At 40.7% G+C, this 9,948-nt stretch overlaps 1 protein-coding gene across 1 annotated transcript; it reads left to right on the forward strand.

Annotated features, from left to right (window-relative positions):
* The first annotated feature begins 1,138 nt into the window (after window positions 1-1,138).
* LOC125240430 lies at window positions 1,139-6,734 on the forward strand. Its single transcript, XM_048148321.1, has 2 exons — window positions 1,139-1,952; window positions 2,116-6,734. The coding sequence occupies exons 1-2, from the start codon at window positions 1,139-1,141 to the stop codon at window positions 6,732-6,734; spliced, it is 5,433 nt and encodes a 1,810-aa protein (XP_048004278.1).
* The last annotated feature ends 3,214 nt before the right edge of the window (window positions 6,735-9,948 follow it).

Consider the following 9,948-nt stretch of genomic DNA (forward strand, 5'->3'; position numbering starts at 1 on the left):
CATTTTCTTGAAATTCAATGTTTTCTGATAAATTAACTAAATTAATTTCAATAATATTTTGATTATAATAAGGTTCAGTGAAACTAGAAATTTTTCGTATGTTTAAACTGTTTAAAGCCTTTTCTAATTTAAATAACTCTAGATCTAGTTTGTACTTTTCCCGTTTTGCTATTTCTATTTTCTCCTTAGTAAGCAATATATCGGCCTCGAGCTTTTCCTTTTTTAATCGATAAATAGGTTTACACTGTGTCCTTATTACGTTTGTGTCATATATATTTTGCGAATTTTGAGGTGTATTTTCACAACGTGAATCTTGCAGTGTAGGCTCATCATTAGGCTTGGGACTTTTGGATGCTCGCTATGGTTCTGGCATCCACAGAATCGCCATTATGTTAAAAAATTTTTTTCGAAGTCAAAGTCAAAGCCTGGAAATAAAACATGTTAGATGTCATGATCTATACGTATACCTATAACAATATGCAATTAATTTTATCACAAATCTATTACACACACGTGTCGAAGTTCACAGTTGACGCGATATGCATAATATATACTATAGGTATACGTACCTACGATTTACTTTACTATGCATCCTCTTTGATACTTGTGTTTTGTTTGACAGACTACTGACATCTATTTCAAATAACAATAAAAACACTTGAGTAATAAGTTGTCAGTTCAGATGAAATATCGTTTACGCAATTTGTAACAAAATTTTAAAATGAATAATTTTACGACTTGCGAAATTAAATCCTGGTTAGAGCCGTATCAGGAATTAAAATATGATGAAGAAAAGTCTAGTATATTTTGCTCTTTATGTGATGTTCATTTCAAAGCCGGAAAAAAAGTATTTATTGCTAACTGTTGCCGACAAGTACCGATCGCCGCTCGGGGTGAGGGCGCGCGGGGCGGGATGACCCCACCAAACAGAGATCCGATTGCGAGTCATGCCGACCGGACGTTAATTTGCTTACTTAATTATCTTTTTCGCTAATTTCCTATATATGTACTCTGTATTGTGCTGTATACGTGAAATAAACAGTATAGTGCATAATTTGGCCATTTTCATTAAAAAGAACCACTTTAAACTATAACAAAGTGGTCTTCGAAGCCGGATTCTATGATTCGTACACCAAAGATGGTCAACACACGTAGTACTACAAGACGTGAAAGGGAAAGAAAAGAAGAAGAATTGAAGCAAGCTACAGTGCAGCAGCCGCAAACACCTGTAAAAGATGAAGATTCGAAGAAATTGGTAGATAAGACTATTATTTTAGAAACGGGTAGTCAGATAAAACCAGAACATTCCGGACAAACAAAGGACGCGAAACCGTTAAGTCATTGTTCGCGTAAAACTAGCTACCACGGTTCGAAAAAGTCATCTTCGTCGTCTATTGTGGCACAAAGGAAGAAGCTGGAACTGGAAGCTGCTGAAGCAAAGGCTCGCATACAAATGGACTTGATAGAAAAAAAGCTACAAGTAGATCTCGCCAACCTTGAAGAAGAATACAGTCCATCTGAAGAATCTGTACCGTCAGAACAAGACCAACAGTCAGTTAAAAGTGATGTCGCCAGGTGGGTTGAGCGCAGCCAGCTGGAACTGGAGTCACAGCACGTCCCCAAGACTGGAAATAACCCGGACGCGTTGTGTTCGTCGGCAGCAGTGGTCGCCGGCACCGAGTTGCCAGTTCAGCAGTTAGCCAGCGCACTAAAGGAATTGGCCACCGTATCTGCATCCAACAATACCCAAAACGCCAGGCTGCTGAGCCGCATCAGCACCCCGAAGGAACTGCCCTTGTTCTACGGTGAACCAATGGAGTGGTTGCAATTCAAACAAGCTTTCGAAGAATCGACCAGAGTGTGTAATTTCAGCGATATTGAAAATATGTGGCGTTTAAGAAAGTGCCTACGTGGGCCCGCTAAGGAATCCGTAAACGCGCTGCTTATTAGTGGTACGTCGACTGAAACCGTTATGTCAACACTTGAGTTACAATTCGGAAATCCGGAATTAATAATATCGCGCATGTTGATGGAGATTAAAAAACTACACACTGCCACCGGAGTACCACAAAGAAATAGTTACGTTTTCCGTGAAGATTAAAAATTACGTCACAGCTGTTCGCGCCCTAGGTCGTGGAGAGTACCTGCAAGAAATTAGCATCGTCGGCGCTATTTTATCGAAGTTACCTACGGTGTTGCTACCCAAGTGGAATGACTACAGTTACGCGCTGATTAAAGAAGGAAATAAATCTAAACTCGATATTCTCTCCGAATTTCTCCACGAAGAAGCTATGAAAGTGTCAACCTGCAGTGCTTCTCTTATGCAAGTGCGATCAGACTTTAAACGTAAAAACTATAGTGAAAATAGTGACTATAAACCGCAGACTATTTTAGTTCAAAGTGCGCACACGAACAGTACCGATAATAAGTGCCGCCTTTGTCGCGTAGGTAAACACGATTTACCGGACTGCAAAAAGTTTAAAAAATCACTACGCAAGGATCGTTGGCAGTACGTAAAACGATTCGGTTTGTGTTATAAGTGTTTATTATCGCACCATGATAGACAATCGTGCACGGCCGCCGCGTGTGACGTGGAGGGGTGTGGGCAGGCCCATCACCGGCTCCTGCATTACGTACCGGGTCAAAGTTCGCGCTCGAACCATTATAACGTTGTGGAAGTGTCGGACACTAGTGCTCAGACTGAAACTGTGACGCATATAGACGTTGACCAGCGCGAATCGTTATTAAAAGTTGTGCCGATATACCTACATGGACCTAACGGTAAAATAAAAACGACTTGTATGCTTGACGATGGCAGTGGTGTGTCGTTCATAAGTACGGAACTCGCGGAGCGCGCGGGACTGCGCGGGCGCAAACAGTGCGTTAATGTGCGCGGCGCATGGCTCAATTCAGAACAACAGTGCGAAACACAGCTGATCGACTGCTCGATATCTAATAGTGACGGGACAAAGTTCAATTTAACCGCGCGTATTGCACCCCACCTGGACTTACCTGTGCAAAACCCCGGACTTGTTAAGTGCGGTAAATATAAGTACCTAGACCGTATAATGAACTATGTGTGTGCTGAAAATCAGAAACCTGAAATTCTCATCGGACAAGATAACTATCATTTGCATGTACCACGCGAGATCATAGAGGGCAGCGAAAATGAGCCCTACGCGACGCGTACTCCGCTGGGCTGGTGCGTGCACGGCCCGTGCCAACGTGCAGCTGTAATGAAACAACGGAAGATACACACTTCATTACATCTCAGTTATACCTATGAGCAAGATATGGCAATTGAAAACAATGAAATACTACGTGAACTGCAAGAAGATATGCGTCGATCTTTCTCCATCGATTCTATGGGCGTATCTGCTAAACCTCGGCAGAACTCGGAGGACGTACTGGCCCAGGAGCACCTGGAACAAACCTCTGAACTTATCGATGGCCAGTGGCAAGTCGGCTTACCTTGGAAGGATCCTCACTGTGTCACCGTCGACTCGTATCCAAATGCACTGTCACGACTGAAAGGAGTTGAGCTGAAAATGAAAAGGAGTGAAGAGTATGCACGAAGGTATAAAGAACGCATACAACATTTGTTAGGAAATAAATATGCTGAGAAGTTAGAAAATCAAGTCACATCTGCTAGAACATGGTACTTACCTACTCATGGCGTCGATAATCCAAATAAGAAGAGCCTTCGTCTGGTTTTCGATGGGTCAGCTAAAACAAAAGGGTTCAGTTTAAATAGCTACCTATATAAAGGCCCCGACCTACTGGTACCGTTAATAGGAATCATGTGGCGATTCCGCGAAAACAAAGTTGCGATCTCTGGCGATATCAAAGACATGTTTCTCAGAGTTAAAATAAAACCCGAGGATCAGCAAGCCCTACGCTTTCTATACCGAGATAACCCCGAAGAACCTATAGATACCTACCTGATGACGTCACTCATATTTGGAGCGAATTGCGCGCCGTTCATAGCGCAATTCATAAAAAATAAAAATGTGAGACGTTTCGAGTCTACATATCCAGAGGCGGCTAACGCTATATACACGCAACACTACGTCGACGACTACATTGACAGCTTACCTGATGACCAATCTGCAATTAAGCTGGTTCGTGACGTCACATATGTTCATGCGCAAGGCGATTTTCATATACGCAATTGGAATAGCAACAGTCAAGCCGTCATCAACAGCATTCCAAAAGAGACTTTGGGAAGCAGCGCTGTAAGGTTCAAAGTCGGACAACAGTACGCGGGCGAGCGAACACTTGGTCTGCTGTGGAATCCAAGTGAAGACACGCTGGGGTTCGATGTATCGCTAAAAAAGTTATCTGAAAATATTATCAACGGAAAAGAAAGGCCTACGAAAAGAGATATTCTGCGAGTTGTAATGTCAATTTTTGACGTGTATGGATATTTGTCGCCTTTCACTATAAATGGAAGATTAATTGTTCAGTTAACGTGGCAATTGGCTGTAACTTGGGATGAACAAATACCTGATGTTATCTTCGAAAAATGGCTAAAATGGATTAATCAATTAGAATTGATGAGAGAGATACGTCTACCTAGACACTACCGTCGTCATGCTGCTACGAGTGAGAGCGAGACAGTCACAACGTCTACGAGCGCAAGCGAGATAGACACCGCGCCTACAAGTGTGAGCGACACAGCCACGGATACCGCGAGTGCAAGCGAGACGCGGCTAGTACCTGTTATCAGTGCGGCGGTCGGCGGTGATGCGCCCGCACAACAACAAGGCTCAGTAACTGTAAACAACTATAATGATCTACAACTTCACGTGTTTTGCGACTCATCAGTGCAAGTTATGTGCGCGGTGGCATATTGGCGTTGGCAAGAAAACAACGTAGTCCGCACGGCGTTCATATCTAGTAAATGTCGTGTTGCAGGACTGAAGAAAACGAGTGTTCCACGCTTAGAATTGAATTCGGCAGTTATGGCAGCTCGATTAGCTGACACGATAATTAAGGAACACAGAATAAAACCAAATAGTCGAATATTTTGGTGTGACGCCACAGTGGTCCTGTATTGGGTACGAAACAACGCGCGTACCTACAAACCTTATATCGCGAACCGGCTCGGTGAAATAGATGAGCTAACAAATGCGAGCGAGTGGAGATATGTACCTACGCACCTAAACGTCGCCGATATACCTACCAGGGAGTCATTCGACCGTTGTGTGTTACCTACCGAATGGATTCAAGGACCTGCATTTCTACAAAAAAGTGAGAACGAGTGGCCACAGAATATTTTGGACGCCGACGTAAACAATGACGATTTAGAATGTGTTGTGATGATGACGTCATGCAATAGGGTAAATGTGCCTATACCTGAACCGACAAAGTTTTCATCGTGGTTGCGATTACTCAGGGCCACTTTTATAATGCTAACGTTTATAAATAAATGTAGACACATAAATGAAGACGACGGCGCCGTAATGCAGAAAGCTGAAAACTTACTTATGAAATATTCTCAAGCACAGACGTTCTCTGAAGACATACTGAAACTGAAAAATGGATCATACTTACCTAAAACAAGTAGATTACTTACCTTATCGCCGTACCTCGACGAACACGGAGTCCTACGCCTCGGAGGCCGCATCGACGCCGCTGCTGAAGTTGGACCTGAAACAAAACGACCTTCGATCTTGGACGGACGAGACTACATAGCACGGCTGCTAGTGAAGCATCATCACGTTCGCGCAGCCCACGGGAACCAGGAAACTGTCGTGAATAACCTGAAACAAAGATATTGGATATTAGGATTACGACCGACGGTTAAAAATGTTGCAAAAAAGTGCATGCTATGTAGAATAAGAAAATGTAAACAAGAAATCCCAAGAATGGGAGACTTACCGCCTGCCCGCGTAGCTCATCATCAGCGCGCCTTTACCTACACTGGCGTTGACCTCTTCGGCCCTCTAGAAGTAACTGTGGGAAGAGGAAGACAGAAAAGGTACGGAGTGTTGTTTACATGTATGACAGTGAGGGCAGTGCACATAGAGGTAGTTAACTCACTTACCTCCGACTCTTTGATTATGGCTCTCAGACGAATGGGGGCACGACGCGGCTGGCCGCAGTATCTATATTCTGACAACGGTACTAACCTTCGAGGAGCGGATGCAGAGCTGCGAAAGTCAATCCAGGAGTTGGACCAGGAGTATCTAAAGCGTGAATCGTTAAACTATGGGACTAAATGGACATTTATCCCACCTGGAAGTCCACATTGGGCTGGAGCTTGGGAGAGGCAAATAAGGACCGTAAAAGACTGCATGAAAGTCGTGCTGAAAGAGAGAGCCCCCCGCGAGGAGACTTTGTGTACATTTTTGGCAGAGGTCGAGAGCATAGTGAACAGCCGGCCGCTCACGCACGTCTCCGTCGAACCTGGAAGCATAGAAACGTTAACTCCAAATCACTTTCTTCTTGGTTCCTCTTCCGTCTTACCTCACCTTGGCGCTTATAATGACTCCGAATATTTTTTGAAAAAGCAGTGGAGAATAGCCCAACGACTGGCTGACCTATATTGGCGAAGATGGGTTAAGGAAATCCTCCCAGACCTGCTACCACGTAAAAAATCTAACCATATTAAAAGTGTATCCCATCAAAAAAACTGTGGTAAATATAGCTTGTTGTTAGATTGGATAGAGCCTTACAATGAACTAGCAGTAAGTGAAGACAAGTCCCACATTTATGTGACCCGCGTGTGACACAAAGTCGACAATTATGAAGCACGTTAACTGCCTAAATCACAAAAAGGAATGGAAATATGAATGACTTTTATTTGGATCTATGTTTATTTCTCGTAAATTGCAACATTGCGTGGAACAAGGTTAACTTTGCCTCAAAGCCGGAAAAAAAGTATTTTTTGCTAACCATATTAAAAGTGTATCCCATCAAAAAAACTGTGGTAAATATAGCTTGTTGTTAGATTGGATAGAGCCTTACAATGAACTAGCAGTAAGTGAAGACAAGTCCCACATTTATGTGACCCGCGTGTGACACAAAGTCGACAATTATGAATAGCGATGAAAAAAGCCGGAAAATTCCCGGTTTTTTTCCATTTCACTTGTTTTTTTTCAGAAATTTATAGAAAGAAACCGCGAAACTTTCGGCTCGTATTTTTCGGAAAAAAACGATTTAAACCGAAAAAAACGAATTGAAAAAAACCGAATGCAGTTTTCAATTTAAAAATTTCAGTTAAAAAGTATTTACTTGACTTTTTAAAGGTTTTGAAACCTTTACACATTGCTTTTTTTACTACTGACGGGTATTTGATGGCTGAATTCGCCGAGTATGCAGAGAGCAAAAGAAGGCTTTTGGGCAAATGAAGTTATTTGGCGGCCTGTTATGAACATAACCCCACTGAGTTGGTGGAAAGGGTTATGTTCTACCAAACTACTGTCAAATATTGCGGTTAGATTGCTCAGTATTCCTCCATCGTCCGCCGCAGCTGAGAGAAATTGGTCATTGTTTGGACGGACACCAGAGACAGAAATCGGCTATTGCCAAAGCGTCTTAATCTAGACAAGCGGTAGCGTGTCAAGCCAAGTTCAAGTAACAGAACTGGCGAGCAGCACCGTGTGTTATATTACACGAACCATTTGGAGCCACTTTTGACCCCCTCATAACTCAAAAACTATTTTACATAAACGTGTCAAATTTGGCTCATATATTGAGACATGCGAGATAGACATATTAATTAATAAGCGTTCTCTAGTGGTTGTTCACTTCGACGAAAAAGTCGTCGAAGTGAACAACCAAGGCATTTATCATATTATTGAACTTGGCTCTCATTTCACATTTACGTTTTTGATGGGATAAATTAATCTTTATTCGGGCGAATTTGCACCTACAAACGGACTACACCGACCACATGGAAGAAGAAATAACTGAAGTATATGATGAGAGTGACAGTGATTTGAGTGACTAAATAAATACTTATTTTAATAATGTGCTCGTTTTTTTCCTAAAAAACCCGAAAAAAACCGAAAAAAACGAAAATTTCATAAACTCCTGAAAAAAACATTTGTTTTTTTCCGGTTTTTTCAACGCTAATTATGAAGCACGTTAACTGCCTAAATCACAAAAAAAGGACTGGAAATATGAATGACTTTTATTTGGATCTATGTTTATTTCTCGTAAATTGCAACATTGCGTGGAACAAAGTTAACCACCCAGAATTTAAAAAGTTCTTCAATAAATATATTTGTTGTGCTTGCGGAAATAGAAAGTTACCTGAGCAAAGTGTCATAAAAAAAGTTTATTTGCAAAAGGCGTATGTGAGAACTATCACTAAGATAAGAAACGTTTTTTTAGATAGTTATATATGGCTTTCAATGGACGAAACTTTGGACAGCATCGGAAACAGTATAGTAAATATAGTGGCAAAGCCTTTGAATGATTATTCACGAAGACCATATTTGTTAATGTGTCGAGTGGTTGAAAAGGTAAATAGCGAAATTATGTCAAGTTTGGTGGAACAGAGCTTACGATTTTTATGGCAGGACGATTACCTTAATAAAATTAACAATTTTTCTGTGTTTTGTACGGATGCAGCTGGTTACAATGATCGCCGCTGGAAAACTTTTAAAGAAAAGGCATACCAATTTAAAGCATATAACTTATCTAGCTCATGCCTTTCATAGAGTTTCAGAACAAATTAGGTCAGAGCATACACTTGTAAATACTTTGATTACAAATGTAAAGAAAATATTTTTAAAATCACCGCATCGAGTGAGACTTTTCAAACAAATGGCTCCGAACGTACCCTTGCCACCTGAACCTGTAATTACCAGATGGGGCACATGGCTAACTGCAGCTTTTTATTTATAGTACGTATTTTGAGGACATAAAAAATATTGTTGCAAATTTAAGGTCGAATAAAGATGCCAAATCTATTAAAAAAGCTAAAAATGTTTTATTAAACAACAATTTGAGAAGTGAACTTGATTTTATAGAAAATGTCTACGAAATAATACCGAAAACTATAACTCAATTAGAATGTACTAATATTTATCATATTGACTCTTTACAAGTTTTTGACGAAGCTCGTATTGTTCTACAATGGTGTGCTACAGATACTGTGCTAGATAAATTAGAAAAAGTGTTAGACCAGAATCCCGACTACGATACTATACGGAATTTTACCACAACGCACCACAACGATGATGAATCGGCAAAAATTCTAGAAAATACAACTTCAACATCAGTGGACGTAGAAAGGTCTTTTTCAACTCACAAAAGAGTATTTGATAAGTCCAGAACCCGTTTAACCCCGCAAAATATGGAAAAAATAATAATGATCCATTCCTACTACCATTTTAAATGATGATTATGACGCATTGATTCCTAAAGCCAGTACCTCATCGGCATGGCATGGCATGGCGACTCCGCGGATGCCAGAACCATAGCGAGCATCCAAAAGTCCCAAGCCTACTCATCATTTAATATTTGAACGGTTTGCTGTGTTCCAGAAGATTCAGGAACGTCTAATCCTTCTAAAACCGGAGTGTTTTTCCCTATTATATCGAGGATCATATTAGCAGCACCGTCAAATTTCCATTTTTTTCCTCCCGCAAATCCCGTTTGGCGTCGGTTATCCCTTTTTTCCTAAAACAAAATTTATAAAATAAATTAATAATAACTTAGACATACTTATAATTATTTTTATACAATAGAGATCCTGATAATTAACAGAAATCAATAAAAACACGGTGTATAATTACATGTAATTTTTTTCTTTCACCCGCACCAATATTTTGTATCTAATTAGCCCTATGGTTGACTGGTAGAGAATGCCTAATGGCATTAAGTAGGCCATTTGTACATTATTTTGTATTGTGCAAGTAAGTTTAACTAAATAAATTACGATTATTCCAAAAATTAAAGGAATTATTAGTAGATGATAGATGAGATAATTAT

The sequence above is a fragment of the Leguminivora glycinivorella genome, chromosome Z, assembly GCF_023078275.1.
Source record: "Leguminivora glycinivorella isolate SPB_JAAS2020 chromosome Z, LegGlyc_1.1, whole genome shotgun sequence".
Classification (NCBI taxonomy): domain Eukaryota; kingdom Metazoa; phylum Arthropoda; class Insecta; order Lepidoptera; family Tortricidae; genus Leguminivora; species Leguminivora glycinivorella.

Excerpts from the sequence above, each read along its gene's own strand:
- LOC125240430 (XM_048148321.1), top strand. The coding sequence starts at position 1,139 with ATGGTCAACACACGTAGTACTACAAGACGTGAAAGGGAAAGAAAAGAA. Across the intron at positions 1,953-2,115 it reads AAACGCGCTGCTTATTAGTG|CTGTTCGCGCCCTAGGTCGT; the intron begins GTACGTCGACTG and ends ATTACGTCACAG.